The sequence below is a fragment of the Rissa tridactyla genome, chromosome 3 (genome assembly GCF_028500815.1).
Source record: "Rissa tridactyla isolate bRisTri1 chromosome 3, bRisTri1.patW.cur.20221130, whole genome shotgun sequence".
In the NCBI taxonomy this organism is placed as follows: domain Eukaryota; kingdom Metazoa; phylum Chordata; class Aves; order Charadriiformes; family Laridae; genus Rissa; species Rissa tridactyla.
Window position 1 is genome coordinate 110,343,069 of NC_071468.1, and position 17,784 is coordinate 110,360,852.

Consider the following 17,784-nt stretch of genomic DNA (forward strand, 5'->3'; position numbering starts at 1 on the left):
CAGCTGACTCCTGCTCCTCCCTTGTGATACATGCTTAGGCACCATGGTAGGGCAATCTGCCAGCTTTTAAAGGATTTACAACACCAAAAATACATTCCTCCTTGCTAGTTGACATACTTAGCAGAAAAAACAGTACAATTACCTCCTCTGACAGGAACGTTTTGGTTTAAAAATAACATTTTTAACAACCTTCTTACTCTATGCAACACATCAAATCCTTTTCCATTGTGAATAGTCTCCCAACACTCCATACACTTTGCATTATTTATCCAAATAACAAAATTCTTGGCTTTTGGAAAAAGTTTCAAGATGCTAGACTTTGAGATTGTGAGAACTAATGCCTTTCAAATGAGGTTATACCTAGCTGTGCTGGCAAGACTAAACTTGTAATCAGTTTGTGGCATTACTGTGTGGCTTCAACAGATGCATCATTTCCTCGTAGCATGCAGAGGACCTAGCATTTTTTTCATACTTGGACGTTACTAATGTATGCTGCTGCTGTAATTAAAAGCACATGGACTGTGTACTGTATCGCCCAGTCAAGTTTTCAAGCACTTCACTGATACAATGTAGTCTTACAAGTGTTTTGATCATCTGTCTGGTAAATGAAAGGTTTGGAAGAACAGCAGAAGAAACTGTTCTGAAATGCTATTCCAAATCTGGGCTCTTGGAGTAAGTGTTAAAAACCTGAATCATCAGCACATTGTATTCATAACAGGGTATTTATGCTGTTTCATTTATTTTTAGAACTTAAAACCAACTGTTAACCTGAGAGAGAAGAGCATTCTTTTGTACGGAGACAGTAATTTCAAGCTAGGAAAGATGTCGTCATTTTTTAAACAGTTGCAATGCTTTAACTTGGTACAGCCAAGTTAGTGAAAACTTTTTTTCAAAAAAGACACCAATGTTGATGGACATTGCTTGCCTCTTGCAGTATAATGATGTGGTTTCAGCATCAGTTCAAGCTGAGCTGCTGTGGTCCTGCATAAACATTCTTGCCCTTTCTTTTGCCCTGGGTACTAAATTCATCCAGTTTTTGCTATGTTAGTTGAAAGAAGTAGATCTGCAGAAAACTAATTTTGCAAAAGAAAATTTCACCGGATATTTTGGCGCAGGTTAATTTGCTTCACCACAGTCCCTTTCAGCCTTGTGCTGGCAATAACGTCCCTGCAGTCAGCTGAGTCTGGAAATCTGTCTAGTTGAAATCAAACCCTGGAAAACAAAAGACTCGTTTTCAATCTAATCCTCTGTCTGAGAAGTCACACAAGTGCTTTTGTCAGCAGGGAGGAGTGTGTGGCAGAGGACTGCAGGGAGGGTGGGATTTCCCATTTCGGAGGCAGCAAGCTGTTAGGGTGGTTTGGCTGCAATCACTGCTCCACCACACCCCAAGGAAGGTCTTGATTGTTTGTCCTCTTCCAGCTGTTGCTGTGCTGGCTCAGGAGGTTGCTGCTCTTGGTGTCTTGGTACCAGCTCTTCAGATCTGTCAGCTAATTGTGTGATTGCACCTTAACACGTGTCAGCCAAAGCTTATCATCAGCTGAACCAGTAATGGGTCCCTGTTGCTGAAAGAGGAAGGTCTTGCTTCCCTTTCTTCTCTCCTCCTGCCTCTGTGAGGCACTTGTTGGAACCATCTGTGAGCCTCCCCAGTTTGTTAGGTGGTGGGAAACAAACCTTTCTTGAAACAGGGTAACGGGCAAGCTTTTGCTGTTGTGAGTTACATTTGTAGAAGAGGATGATGAGCAACAGGAGCACACAGCCAGAGTACTAGTTATGTTGAGCTCTTAGGTTGGCTCAATCCATTTTGTGAAGCCATCACTCAAGTTTTAAGTTCTTCAATTTAGTGCAGCTGTGAATGTCACCTAAGGTGTTAGATAAGAGCAGGGGATTGGTGTGGTGGTGGCTTTTTATTAGTAGCTGTTGTTAAGCCCCATCTTATGAGTGTATATATGTGTGTGTGTATACTTTTATATATGTATATGTATGAAAAAGCCAAGAAAAATCCCAAATAATACTGTCAACCACTTACCAAAGCCAGTTTTTAACAAAAAAATGCATTATTTGGGTGCAAATTAAAAAAAAAAAATTAATTAGTATACAAACCCATTTCTTTTAATACCCAAATAATACTTTTTTTTTAACAAAACAGAATACAGATGTAATTAATGGGCTTTCAGTTCTGTGTATCTGCTCATCATTCTGTGACTCTCTTCCCTGCCACATTACCTGCCTCAAACTTCTCCAGCAGAAAGTGTGTGTTTTAAAACTAAAATTTACTTAAAGCTTTAGAATTTTGAAAAAAAAAAAAAAATTCTATACCATTCCAAGGAGGCTTTAAAGCAGTTTCAGAAACACAGTAGCTGAAGAATGTGTGGAACAAACTCCATACGAGCATGTTGATTGTAAGCTTGCTGCCATAACATTATCATTTGTCAATCGTATCTGAGCTTCAACGTAAAGGCCTGTTAAACGATTGAACTGGTTTTTGTCCTGTGGAGCATTTAAGGGTGTGTAGCTTCGGGTAGAATCGCTTAGGCAGTATAATACTAATGTTATTTCAAATCAGAAATTGATTTGTGTATTAATTTTAGAATAAATATATGCGTTTGTCATACCAAATACTATTTTGATTTGGTCTTCATTTTTTTTTTTTTTTAATGCAGGTTTGTTGTTGAAGGTCATATTCCATATCTGAATGTTTTTCAGCATTTTCCGGAGAAGATGAAATTATATGGACTTGATCTTAAGATCTTTCGTGTAGAGGTAATTTTTTTTTCTTAAAGGGAAAGATTAAGGAAAAAAAACCACAACAAAAACCTAGTTATCTTGTGGTATTTTAATTTTTTTGGTCACTGTACTAATAGATTGATTAAATCTATTCTTATGTTGTGGAGTTCATGTTTCACATTATTGGAGCCTGTGCAGAAACTGGTGCGCTCTGTGACTTGGAGTGCTTTAATCTTTAACCAGCCTTATTAAGCTGATTACCTAAGTTAAACCGAAATCAATAAGTACTTGTGGAGAAAAAGATATTCAGAACTGCTTTTGGAACACTCAGAAATAGGATTTGGCTTCATGATTAAGGGCAATAAGTTACCCTTTTTGGTGCTTATTTAAAATATCTCTTGAATTTGTTTGTAATTCCATATTCTTTTCATAAAATATGGTTTAGATGATATCTTTTGTTCTGTTTCTTGCTGTACTGGTTGAAATATATCAAACCTAAAATCTACATAAGGGGTTACAGCCTTTCTAGAAGCTGAAGAGTGATGGACCGTCTTGAGTAAAATGTAAATTTCCCTTATTTAAGATTATTACGTGTTGTGGTAACGATTGCCCACTGGTGTTTGTGTTGCAGAACAAAGGTTTATTTTTGATTTTTGAAGTGAGCAACTAAAATCTTAGCTTTGAAGAGCAGAAAGCAGCAATTCTGCTAACAGGAAAAGCTAGGTTTTTGCCTGCTGTAAGGTGTTTGTAGCCCAAGCCCCCAGTGATGACGTTGCAAGTAATGTTACCATCTCCAATATGCAGCTTATATTCAGCAGGTCGTGAGTTGTTCAGAAGCTAATGTGTAGCATTTTTTTTTATATACTACTGCTATCCTGCCTGTTATTACCTCAACTTTTAAAAACCAGGAGATAAATATAATATAAAAATTCTTGATTTCTTTTTCTGTCTTAGGTCTTTCCTTAATAGATCAGGTTGAAATGTGGGTGTAATTTTTTTTTTTGTAAGCTCTTTTAGTTCTCAGTCTCTCTGTCCTTCTTTGCCTCCATCCTTTGGAGGTAGTGTTGTCTCTGAAAAATGGTTACACAGAACTTTTATTCTGGTCTAATTAAATAAAATAACACTCCACTCCAAATCCTAAGAATCACACAGATAATATTTTCATATGAATTGCAGCTGTGAAACTTGTGCCATGCCTCAAAGTGGGAGATCTGGATTGCAGAGAGGAGATGACCGTTGCCCTTGGAGGATCCTACTGCATTCTTTTGGGATAGAGCTGTTTCTGGCATGCAGGATGATCCGATCCCAATCCCAAAGCTGATTTCGTCAGTCCCTATTAGCTTGCTTTCTCCCAGAGCTCTCAGTTTGGATTATGTTACTGTCCCTCCATAAGCACACTTCCACTACGGATTGTAGCATGTCCTGACACGGAAGTGGGGGTTGACAACTTGAGAGCTAGAAGCTGGTAAATTTAATCTTGTTCCACTTTTTATTTAAAAAAAGAAGTAGCCATTTCATTCTCTGGCTTAAACACTTGTATAGCATATATGCATTTTCCTTTTTTGACAAACTGGGGAAAAAAAACCCCAAATATGAATTTCTTTTCCTCTTATTATTGCTTAAGATGAGTCTGTGTCTAGTGTGGTCTGCCACTTAGCTTATGGGAACTTGCTGATCTGAAAGCTGAATTTGTGTAACTTTTGACTTCCATCTTGCTTGTCTGTGATACTGACACTTGCACCCCTCGCTTCCAAAGCATAAGTAGGCAATCATGCTAATCAATTAATCTCTTAAATTTGTTTTCATTGAGATACATAGGGAAAGTTCTGTAAACTTACCGTACAGTTTATTTTCCAGCCACTTCAGTATTATCGTGGCTTCCTCTTTCAAGGAATATCTGCTTCCTACTTTACCTTCAATGTGCCTTTAGTGTAATGCATCCTCAGGTTTAGTTTTAACATTTTTGACTGCGTCATTGGGATGATAATTGTAAAAACCTTCCTGACTGTTTCCTGCATCTCATGTTTCAGAACTGATCTTGCTGCTCATTGCAGCACTGAGATTACCAATAGTTTACTGTATCTGGTTTTGACATCTGAGTTTTGAGAAACTCAAGAGATGAGGTTATTTTCCTGGATCAGGAAGTCAGATTGTGCAATACTCCATCCTGAAAATACAGCCTGCTTTCTTTTCTCCTTGGTGTTCTGTATATAATTTTCTATAGACAATTATCTTCAAAACCTTTAGGGGATTATGACTGTTAATGACCAGGCAGATAAGATGTTCTAATGCCATTATTTATTGTGCTTCAAGTCTAGTGAATGTAAGCTGCAAACATGGTCAAAAATCTTGATAACTGAGAGGACTATTCAATATGTCTCCTTTTTATTTTGAACAGATTTTTTAGTGTGTTTAATTGTGTCCTGTGCTAATTCCCTGCAGCCAAAATTTGAGTCAAGAAGTAGTTATGTCATCATAGCTTGAAGGATTTGAAGTCATACTAAGTATTGTTTTATCAGTTGAGTACAGACGAAGCCTAACTGATAAGACTCATCTTATATAAAAATATTCTCAGTGGCTTAATGCTTTTTTTCAGTAACAATTTCCCAGATACCCAAAATATATGGAATTTGTACAAGGTTGAAGTTGTTATAGCTTTAAAAAAATAAATGCAACAATTATTACAAGGTGAGTCACATCTACTTTCTATCTTTCTATGTAGTGACGTGTGTACGTGTACATGCATAAGGCTATTTTTTTTTATGCCTCGTCATTTAGTAGTAGTATTTCATGTGCAAGGAATGTGACTAGTCTGAGGCTTTCCAGCAGATGAACTTCTGTGCTGTGTAAGCCTATATCACTGACAATTTTTGCCTGTCCCGCGTACAATTTAGCAATTAGAGGTGACTGCAGCATCTGTCATACAAGGAGAGGCTGAGAGCGCTGGGATTTTTATCACTGAGAAGAGAAGGCTGGGGGAGATTTCAATAATGTGTGTAAACACCTGACGGGAAGGAGTGGGGATGGAGTCAGGCTCTCTTCTTGGTGGTGCCCAGTAGAAAGACAGGAGTTGATGATAAATACAGGAAATTCCATTTAAACATAAAACTTCTTCTGTAAGCATGACTGAATGCTAGAGCAGGCTGCCCTGAACCACGGTGGAGTCCGCATCTTTGGACATGCACAAAACCTGACTGGACACAATCCTGAGCAGCTTGCTGTAGTTGACCCTGCTTTGAGCAGAGGCGTTGGACTCAACGATCTCCAGAGCTCCCTTCCAACCTCAAGTATGCTATGATTCAAATGGTATAGTATGCTTTGTATTCCATTTCACGTTTTCAGTGTAGGTGGCAGATAAGCCCTTCATATTTTAGTAATGGAATAGCTAATAATAAGGACATAGTTTTTCATTCTGCCCAAACTGAACTTTATTTAAAATACCCATCACAAAGTTTATCCTATCTGGACATCTCTGTCCAGAAGTCTGGGAGCTCTGCCTCATAAATAAAGGGAAAAGGAGCCTCCACCTCTCTGTATCATCTTTATTATGATGCATAACTGTTAGAAACGTGTCAGGTCCTAGCTGGACAGAAGTACTCTTCTCATGAGTATTTTATGAAGGATAAAAGTACTTTATAAAAGATCTTTGTGTAAAATCAGTTGTTTATCTTCCATACGTGTTTATTTTTCCATTGCTCCAAGTCTCTTTTCTAAGTCTTCACTTGATTAATCATCCTATTTATCCCTCCCTCTATGAAAATCGTGATTATGTTAGAAGTTAGCCTTTGGTAAATGAGTTTTACCTAAATGCACGATCAGAGGGTTCAGAAGGCAAACAGCAGCAGTAGCAGGATGCTCCTGCTCTGTTCTTAGTTCAGAAGTTTTAATTTCCCGATACAAGAGAAGAAAAGAAAGTTTTCATCTTACTCTGCAAAATTTCATTTTTCTAAAACAAGTATTATCATTCCATTTGATTAAAACCTTTTTTTTTATGCATCAAGAAAGAATAAGATACTTAAGTTTTGATTTTTATTCTATGCAGGAGATCAAGTTTTTTTTCTTGCTATTTGCAATTTGTTTAACTTCAATAAATCCCTGCTGATCTTGGAGCTTGTGCCAGTAGCCAGCACATCTTTGGTGAGCGCAGTCATATCTTCTCTTTTAGGTGGAAGTCATTTTTGTTTCCTTTTTAATGCAGAGAATATCTGTTTCTTTAAAAGCCTACCAGTGTAGGAGCTAAAACAAATTTGTAAATTAGTAGTAATATGTATAAAGTTCCGTGGCTAATTTGCTTTCAGTTTGTTGTATTTTTATTGGTAGTATCTGTCCTTCAGTGGAGCTACACACAAATTCCCTCTTCCTTTTCTGCTTGAAGTAGGGATACATCCTTAAGATACACATCCTCTATTTTGCTTTTAGGGATTTATCTGTATCCTCATCATACAAAATCCCTTTTCTCTTGAGCTAGCAACAACTTGTCCTTGCCATAGATCTGGGGTTTTTTACCTTTTTTGACTCAGGACTGTATACCCGATTATCTCTTTTGTAATTATTTTGGGTCTGCTTTGCTGTCTCAAGTTTACCTTTAGCTTTCATTATTTTTTATAAAACTCATTACTTTTTGGCATATTTTACCATTAATGCATAGTAGATCAGTTTGTTTGGCTTTTTTTAAGGTCCAAAAATAAATTGTGTTTGTGATTCTCACATTCTTAACACACACACACACACACACACACACACACACACACACACACACAAAAACTTAAATGTACGTGTATATATATAGGTAAGCAGGTGACTCCCATGGCTGTTGGGCAACATGGTTTACTAAAGTATTGAAGATAATAAACACATCGCTTTGGAGTATGTGCTCTGTGGAACAGGACAGGTGTAGTCTCATAAATATCTTTCAGATGCTGTTGTTCTGAGGAGCTTCTGGAATGGTCATCTTTTTAGATGCACAAATATCTGGACTTGGCAAGGAGCCCGATGTGTGACCTCAGTGAAGTTCCCCTCTCTGTTTCTCCTCCAACTTTGAAATAACTCCTTTCTTCCTAAAATTACTAAGAATCTCTTTTTTTCTCAGGGATGGGGAGCCTAGGAGAGAGTTGAGCTTGGTGGGTGTTAGATGAATTCTGTTCAGAAATTGTCCACCAGCCTGCCTTCGAAGACAGAAGGAAGGGGTATTTACTGAATAATCCTTGCTACTACTTCTGCCCTAAAGTGTGGTCATAGAGTGGCTTCTCTATATAATCCTTTCTCTTTTTTTCTTTTTTTTTTTTTTTCTTTTTAAATCTTACATGGAAGTAGCTGCACAATTCTGTCTGAAACCTTCTGCCTTTTACAAGGCCATTGAATGCTTCAGTGTTGACAGTGTTGTTGATACACCTTGCTGTCTAGGAGCCTGTATCTTAAAAATGATTCCTTTTTTTTTTTTATTATTTAATTCCATTCCTCTCTGTCTTCCACTGCGGTTTTTGTTTTTTATAATCCGCTAAGTATTCCTGCCTATAAGAAGAAATGTACGTATTCAGACAGCTTTGACCTTGCAATGTGAGAAAATGAATATCCAGGTTAGTTTTGGTTATCTTTGTTTTTTTTTTTTTGTTTCCTTTTAAACATCCTGCCTTCAATGTACCCATATTAACCGAAGCTATTTAGTTGGAATTCTACTCTATATAATTTGCCCGTTTTCATCCCTAGATGTCTTGATTCTTAAATAATTCCTTGTGTTACTCTTCAGGTTTTTCCATAATACAGAAATCCTTCCTAAACTTCCGACTGAGAGGGATGTTAGCATTTTCCTTACCTTTACCTGCAGAAAAATCTTGAGTGTACCTTGGTAAAGTGGCAGCAATATACTGTGCTAGTCAGAAATCAGTGTTGTGGACAAGAGAAGAAGAATCACGAAAGACAAAAGCACATGTCAGGATTTTCACCCCTTCCTCCCATCTAACTGAAAGGCTTCTTGTTCCTTTCTTCCCCCCGGTACCTTTTTTCTTTCAGGCTTAATAGCTTATCATTCTATATTAAAATTATGTCTGGTTTTGTCTGTGTCACATTAGGCCGGTAGCTCTGGGCAGCTCTCCATTGTGTTCACTTTAAATTTTAAATTTTAATTCATGCTCCCTTATGACAATGATCTTAAGGTCCCTTCCAACCTAGAGTATTCTATGAACTGATGTTCGCGTTGATGGGAAAAGGAAGAGTTTGAAAAGAAATATTTGCTCTCCTAAGAAAAGGTCTGTTTCATCCAGGGTCTCTTTTCCATAAGGTAACCTCTCACAGGTGCTGAAGTAGGTACTATAATGTATTTATAAAGTAGACTGGAAAACTTTAGCTCCTGTGAGAAAGTGCCACTTTAGTGCAGAGCATTTTATTGTATGATCCTTTGGATTTATTTTATTTTATTTGAGTTGGAGGAACACACCCTTCCTAGCTTGGATTTCTTTCCTCTTTTATTTGGGAGTGAAAGGCTTGCTTTAAACATTGAGAGATGATCATTCTTCTCTACGCTGTCTGGAAGCTTTCCAATTCTTTGGTTTCTTCTTTTACAGTATTCTATAGCTTGTATTTTCTTTTTGTTCTTCTATTCCATTTCTTTCTTTACTTTTTTTTTTTTTTTTTTTTTTTTAGATTTTGCTTGATTTTATTCTTGACAGCACTTTTGTATCTGTATTCCTCTGTGACTAATCCTTCTGGCACCCACCTTTCTGTGTCACCTTCAATCAAATCTCACTTCTGCTGAGGATTTGGGAGATCTGATTTCTGAGATGAATTTACCAATATATCCCTCTTCTATCAAGGATGCTTCTGTTTTGCTCCTTTGTTCTGCAAACTCTGCTTTCCAGCAGAGCAGCTCTTGAGTTTTGAGTACAATTATGAATTACGGTCTTCCAGTGAAACTTTGTAGTAATTTTGATTTGGGTCCCCTTTTACTATCCCATAAAGAAGGAAAAAGGTTTTTCAGAGCAGCTCCTTGTGGGAGCTGGAGCTTCAGTCGGCTCTCTCCTCTCCTGACCTTATGAAGGCTGCTTGACTGACAGGATATTTTTAGCTTCCATTTTTCCCATTACCATTGTATTATTTTGTTCAGGATCTGTGCCAAGCTAATCATTCTAGAGTTCCTGAATCTCCCCGTTTACATTTTTTAAATACTGCATATTAATGTGGAGAGTTCTTTGATGTTTAGAATTTCTTAGGATTATTTAAAAAACAACATTTGTGTTTCAGAGAGCTCCTCAGTTATTTCCTTGAAGCTTCTTGTGTGTAAATTATCCGTGCCTCTCCTTTGTAAAATACTTGTTTTTATCAGATACTGTTTTGCTTTTTTGTAGACATAACTTTTCTCTTCCTTACATGTTATTTTAACAAGATGTATTCATATCCTTTTTCCAGTTACAGAACAATCTTGCTTTTTCTTCGTATTTGTTTCACGACTTACCTATTTACCTGTGGCATTGAAATTCAAGGTTTGGGTTGTTTTTTTTTTTTTTCGTTTCCCTGCTGCTTACAGCTTAGTCGCCTTTACCTCTTTGTTTCATTGCAGAATACCTATAGTGCTGTTTCTTGCCTTTTTTTAACCAAGAGCTTGTCCCTGAGCACTATGCAGAGAGATCCCCCCTTCTGCTTCAAAAGGGGGATCTTTTATTTATGGTTTTCCCTTTATCCCCTGATCCCACAATAAAAAGAGGGGTATGACAGACCTGCCTGGGAGTGTAGGGACCTGCCCGAGCTGTATTTGGAGAGGTCTAAATCACATACTTTCATATCTAGGAGCTACATGTTTTCGTATTGTTCGCTATCCTACTGAGAGCCATGTTTAAATTCAGGACTTTTATCCTTGTGCAGTACTACCCAGTGCTGGACTTCTCTTCCAGGTCCATAATAACGATGTAATGCTAATAATTTATGTCACAATATGGTTATGTGTTGATAAGTTTTACTATGGCAGGAAGATGAAAGCTATTGAACCTCAGATTTAGCTCCTTTTTCTGATTCTCTTCATTGAAGGCAACGTTACAATTGGAATACAGTTATTAATACTTGTGCTGTATAAACATTTTGTGCCTTGTGACCATCTAACAACAGAGTTGCTCAGTAAAACCTGGTTGGGAATGTGCCACAAAAATGTATTTGAATCAATTCAGCATTGTTCAAGCATAGTAAAAGCCATTTTGTTTTGTAAATTTAGCTGATGAGTTTAAGTAGTTCAAGACGCTTCCTGATTTTGATTTCCCTGTGAATGTTGGGGGCAGGAGAACTGTCAGGTAGCCTGGAGGAAAACATAAAATTGGAGGGTTTCTCATGGACTAAGAGAAGCTTGCTCAATATTTTGACAATCACCTGCTCTATATAACCAAAACTAGGACTTGGTTGTATTCTTCAGCTTTTGAGGGTAGTGTCTTAATTTTAGAAGTAATTCGGCATTCGGTCCTCGCTAATTTCTAATCGTCTCTTCCAGCTCGTTATAAAGTGTGAGGGGTTCATGTAATTTATGCTGCTAAGATTGGCTGAATGATTTGGTTCTGACCGGAAGTAGCATCAGTATTACAAGTTTCTTGAAAACTAGTTCTTTGAATTTACAGTACCGAATAACACGTAGAAACTATCACTTCTGTATCTAAGTGTATTACACAGCTTATTCTCCTTGGAAACAATTGCCTGCATTTTCCTGTTAGATACTTTTGAGCTGCTTCTGATTTGTTTTGTTTCCTGCAGTCACAAATTGATAAAATATTTTACTGTGTTTGAAGTGCCTAAGCTTAGATAGGATCTTCCTTGGGAGGCTTTGAAAAGTAGCTAGCTCTATCACTTACCGAGAGTATTTTCATTAGATGACTTAAACGTAGATACTGAAGAAGGATAGACGGAGGTTAGCAGAGGGACTGTTGTTAGATGTTGATGCTTCTTTCTTCTTGCCTACGCTCAGCTCTTTTCCTGGAGGGCTGGGCAAGCTCGTAGAGTTTGCATGCTGCCTTCCCTCACAGTGGTAATTCTTCCGACCTTGCACTGAGAACAAAGCCTAAGCACTTTTTCATCATTCTTTCGAATACAGAAAAAATTAGTATCTTCTCACGCAAATAGATGAGCAGCAAACTTTATTGCAGCGCAGGAAAGAGTAAGGTCTGTATTCAAACCATGAGGTGCTCAGGGAAGAGCGGGATGTCTGTGAGGATGATGTTACTCAGGAATGGCTGTAGAGCACACGGCTCATACCAGCCTTTATCCAAACATAGAGCCAGGGGATAGATATTCTGGGTAAAGTCTAAGCTTATATGGCATAAGCTGATATGAAGCTGTAATATTGACCACTGAAGATCCATAGGAATCTCATGATGACTGTCTTTAGTGTTACTAAAAATGATAGATATTTGTCCTGCTCATCAGGCTAGTGTGTCGCTTGGGTTTTCTGGTAACATTCCCTCATTTGTACCCTAAATTGGATGCAATGTGGCGGAGTGCTTTTGTACAGCAAATGATATTTCATTCTTTGTGATTGTTTTATATCAAAGATGCTATTTATGGTACTATAATTTCATCCACTTAAAAGCAGAAGGATTAGCATTTGCTTCATTACAGAGTTTGGGTATGTCAATAGAAGTTTATAAACTTCACAGTATTTCTTAAGTGCTCCTATTTCTTTAGTTGTGGGTGTGGATTTAGTTTCCTAATTATAGTACTCCTCTAGGAGGGGCAGATGAAATGAATCACTGTTCTAGGGCTTTATGGTTTTTGTCCCCCTGTCTAAGGAGGAGCAAAATTCCTCTGTATACTTTTGTATTCTGAATATTGCATGAGGTCACTGTACTGAAATTCTTACTGTGGAAACGATTTATACCATTTGGTGACTGCTTTGGTATTGGGAATTTGATAGGTGACGACAACGTGTTCACTAAACTGACATTACTATTTTGAATGATGATATGTTAAATCATTTTCTAGTTTCACGAAAGCTAAAGACTACAACCGAGATGGTTTTTAAAATAAAATTGTCTGCTGACCATTTTTGATGAGTAAACCTTGTAGGAAAAGGTAAAATGCCTGTATCGATGCAAGTAAAGACTACCTAACTTGCAGAAGTCATTTCTAAAGAAGAATGATAATTTTAAACAAAAAATCATGATGTAAATAAAAGTATACCTACAAGTTGCTTAGTCTTCATCATTCTATTCAGTCTTGTCTTTTCACTTTTTTCCTCTTCTTTCTTGATAAAATCCTTAATCCTATGTTCTGAGCAGTTTGGAACAAGTGTTGAAAAAATGCTACCCCATTGATCAGATTTACTGGAGAGGGAAGGAGGGGAAGAACAAAAAAAGGGCAAACCTGCCCCATTCTGCATCTACTGGAATATATACTCTCTGATCTTCACGGTTATGAGAACACAGATGGAGAAAATACATCTTGAAATGTCTCAAATTTTCTTCCTGTCCTACAGTTGACTTTTAAAATATATATATATATATATGAGTCTATTGAGTCAATTTGGTGAAAGTAGTACAAGTAAAGATAAAGTGAGTGGGAAGAAGACCTTAAAAGACAGATACAGTGCAAGTTTGCGGTTTTTTGTGTGGCATCATTACAGTGGGTAAGCATTACACATTATTTTTTGGTTTTCTTTAAAAAAAGATGATTCAGTGGCCCATGAGCTGCTATTAAAACACAGAGATACACTTTTTTTTTTTCCCCACCGTTGTCTGTTCTGTGTCCAAGCACACCCATGACGTACATGTCAGTCAACAGATTTGTCCATGCTGTTATGTTTGTTAAATAGGAAGAGATTTTATTTTTTAAAGAATAAAACTTGTAGCATTTTCCGTAAACAGGTGTTGTCAATGCTATTATGTTCATGTACCAGCCTTAATTTAAATATCGGCGTGATCTTAATTATACATGTTTCTGTAATCGCTTCGTGTTGCTGTTTTCAAACATGCCGTTGTTGTAGCCCAGCTACATTGGAATTATTTTCTAATAACTCCTGACTTCTAGTACAGAAATGGAGATCAACTTTATGTCAATGTATAAATCTATCATGCACCCATATTTTTAAATACTCCATGGAATTCTGGCTGGGTTTTTCTTGCTGTTCTCCCTCTTCTCAAAGTTACAGAAGAACTAAGTAAGAGGTACAGAGTGTCACAACAGGGATCATCAAATGTAGGGACAGTTTTCCTACCGGAGACAATTAACTTTATCTACTAACTTTCCAGCCTAAAGAAGAGGTGACTTAAAGGAAGATCGGGCGATAGTTTGTAGAATGTGTTTGGGAGGCAACTCTTCAATGTCTCTTCCAGTACAAGGACTGGGAGGTGTCAGAAAAGGTTGCTGTTCTGCAGATTCAGAATCAAACAGCAGGAAATGTGGCTGCCCGTGTCTTGTGGGTAACTGGTGAAACTCCTTGCGGTAGGATGTTTTGGGTGTTGAAAGGGCCAGATAACGACTGGACAAATGCCAGGAAAGAAAAGGTATCTGAAACTAAAAAATGCAGCGATCTCACTGCTGACTGGGGCACAAACGGTGTGAAGCTGCACAGGTACTTGGTGAAGTGTCATTGTGGCTTGTTTGGTTCCTAAATTCCTCCCTACGCATCTCTCTTGCTTGCTGCTGGATGCAATGCTAAGTAGATCTTTATGGATTGGTGTGGTACAGACGCTTTTTTTTGTTGTTGTTGTTCTGGGATTTTAGTTACGGTTTCATTTTGTGGTTTTTGTGTTCTGAGGAGACTTTTTTTTAAGATCGTAAAACTTCATTTTTCATTAACTAGTTATCTCACAACTCCTTTTTAAGTCATAGTTCAAGCCTTTAAGTTAGGTGAACCAAATACCATCCTTCAAAGTTTCAGATTTAAAGATCTGGAGATGTTTCGTATTCAGCTTGAAAAATGTTGAGGAATGATTAAATAGTAAAAATATGCAAAATCAGTGCTTAAAAGGGGTATCTCTAGCTTATGTCAAAGAATCCTAAGCAATGAAAGCTATACAGTTTTCTTAAGTAAAAACTGCTTTTTGAAAAAGGGTTTTGAATGCCAGTATTTTTCTAGTGATCCTTTGGTTTGTTTTGGTGGAGGGACTAAAGGAATTGCTTGTTTAAAAACTCACAATGTGAAATTTCTTGGTTTTGAGTAGTAGTGATGATCCCAACACTAGGAGGAAGAAGGAACGCTGGCAAGAAGTCTGGCCTAGAAATGTGGTAAGAGGAGAAACGTGAAAAGCCATGTAAGAGTAAATAAATTCTAGGCCGTGGGGGAGCCATCTTGGAATGGCAGAGATGGCACCTTAAGGGTTTTTCCATTTTACCCATAATATTTCTAAACAGCCTTCAGTTCTGTGCAATTTTTTTGGGGCCCTAAAAGTAAGCACAGGTCTTGGATTTGTGAATAGATTAAGCTAATACGGTCTTCCTTTCATGTCTTTGAATAGCGATTAAGGTTTTAAAGTAAAGCGTATGGAATTTAGGAATTACTGGAATGAATTTGCTTTTAGCTGAGACTGATGTGTAAGTGTGCTAGGGTGTAGTCATTAATCACTTCATCTCATATTGTAGCATCTTAGTTTAACACGCAATAAAAAAAATGAGCCGCTCCATATCTCTTTTCCTTTTCTTCATTTAATATGGGAGTTTAAGCCTGCTTTAGTGCGTGCCATGTGAAGCCAGCACAGCTGCGGAATATTTGGTTCTTTCTCTTCTTTTGGTGCTGGTGGTTCCCCCTCATCCCACGAGGTGCCTTTGGCTGCCCGGTGGCTGCTCCTCCAGGGCCGGGCTCTCAGGGGTGGTGTCGTGCTGCTCTATCACAAGGTGGAAAACTGGGACAAAGAGACCTGCCTGAGGCAATGGGGTGGGTTTGTGGCACCATCATGAGGAAACCTGAAGATTTCGAAAATCCTGTAAAGTTGTCCCCGTATTTATTTTTTTTTTTTTTCACAGTGGCTTTTCAAAAGGTTATTTTATCATTTAATAATCTGTTACTGGCTAATACCCAGGTCTTCAAGTCATCCCACAGCTCCTAGGAAACTGCTGCTGTTTGGATTGTCTCACACTCCAGGTTTTGGTGAATTGCGTATTTATATTTTAGTTTGGGGCTGATTCAAACAAAGTTAATGCCTGACTAAATCTATTAATAAACTTGTGAATGCAGGTCAAGTGTTTGCTCTGTTTTCTCCCAGAGTGTTCAGACTGGAATGACAATGGCTTTCTGCTTCCCTGGAAAGTATATCCACCAGACTGGCTTTTAGACACATTGCTCTGTTTGCTGAGATCCTGTTCTAAAAACATTTAAGGTCTGATGTGTAAGAGCCTCTTTTCCTGTCTAAAATTTGGATGAGATTAATTGCCATATGATTTTTTTTATATTTTTTTTAGTGGTAACTATTTAAAGGATTCAAATTAAGACAGAAGCCAGTTGTTCTTGTTTATTTAAAAAATAATCTTCTAATGCTGTTTTTACTTTCCAAAACAAGCAGCGATTCCTGCTGTGGTCTGCTGGTGTTTTGAGATACCTTGTAATCTCAGTTTTGTTGGGGTGGCTGCCTCTGTCTGTGGGATTTATTTTTTTTCTGTCTAGCTCTGTATTTTTTGTGCATTTTAACAGGTGCATGCTGTACTTGTTCAGGGTAGAAAGCAGTGCAGAATGAAAAGAAGCAAGGGTGAGGCTTTTACTTGAAAGAAAAAAAAAAAGCTGAGGAGGAAGTTCACTGCTGAAAGGGTTATTGTAATCAAGTTTATCATGGGAGCTTGCTGTTGTGTAACAGAAACTGTAGCTTGTCCATACCTGTCTTAAAGCATTACTTAATGAAGAAAGAAAACAAACCTAACAAAATATTTATGAAATTCGATGAAATCTGTTCTCAAACTCTTAAATTTCAGTACATTATGACAGTTCAGCTCCTTATTGGATTACTCTCTCTGTTTGTAGAAAGACTACTTTTTTAGAAAAGCGATATTTGTCAGAGTTAGCATGTGAGCATGATCAAGCTAACGCTCAAGCATGTGTCTCTCTTGGTTTAATAATATTGAAACTCATTTATTCAAAAACCACTTTGGCCAGGAATCGTGTAATGAACAAGATGTCTTCCTCTGAAACTAGTATATTAAAAGGTCTGCTATGCATCCAATGAAAATCTCTTCTCTCTTTTCATTTCCTCTGGTAAAAGTGTACAACTGTACTGGATGTTCAATTAGCTTTTTCTCTTGTATGTGGTTGCTGGCTCATCCACAAGCAATCTCGAATTCTTCAGTAAAGACTGCCTGTGTCAATTTAATGCAGACTAATATCTTAGCACACCTATATATTTTTTTTTCTCTCAAAGATGCATAAACATTTTTTATTGAGTCGTCTTCTAAAATTAATCTTCTTTTTCTATACGAAGATCCTTCTCATTTCCTCTGCAACAATGATCAGGAGTAGTTTGGGATTTTAAGACGTAGTAGCTGACAGTGTGACATCATCTATGATTTTTCAAATGGTATCTTGACTTTTCTTCCTCCTGCCACCTTTTCTGCCCATTTGTTGCCAGGCAGATAATTTGGGCAACGTGTTTGCCTGGCTTCAAGGTGGACAAATTGATTTCGTTGTCTTGTGTTACCTTTCAGTTATCCCTTCTGCTTGATGAGGCTTGTAAAGCAGCAACTGTAAGCGTGTGCTTGGTCTCTTTGTGTTTTTTCTGGTGGAAGAAGTCTCATGAGATGCATATTTCTTAGCAGTTATCTAAATGGAGTTGTCACAGTTTCACCCGTCTTTGTTCTTCTTGTCATTTGGTTCCCTTTCAATAATTCCAGGCACACCCTCTCGCTGTTACATCAGCATCTGTATGTGATTCATGGATATCAGGGTTTGCAGAAATTTATCCGCTCATTTAGTCCACATCGAATGGCTGCACCGAGTCAGACTGGAAGCTCATTGATTCTGCTCTCCTGTTTCTGATAGTTACATAGGAAAAAATGTGGGGGGGAGGGGGGGTACAGGGGCTCTCCCCAGTATACTTTCATACTCACCAGCAATTCACAAGTCTGGGACATTTCTACATAGCAGTGGTAACAGTGTTTACGATGTCCAGCCTT

General features: G+C 37.8%; 1 protein-coding gene across 6 annotated transcripts in view; it reads left to right on the plus strand.

Moving 5' to 3' along the window:
• Window positions 1-17,784, plus strand: part of TAF1B (TATA-box binding protein associated factor, RNA polymerase I subunit B) — a 60,838-nt gene that overhangs the window by 10,969 nt on the left and 32,085 nt on the right. For all 6 annotated transcript variants that reach the window (XM_054195903.1, XM_054195902.1, XM_054195907.1 and 3 more), the window contains exon 8: window positions 2,661-2,760. In XM_054195903.1, coding sequence (XP_054051878.1) covers window positions 2,661-2,760 — 100 coding nt within the window. The remainder of the gene's footprint in view (window positions 1-2,660; window positions 2,761-17,784) is intronic.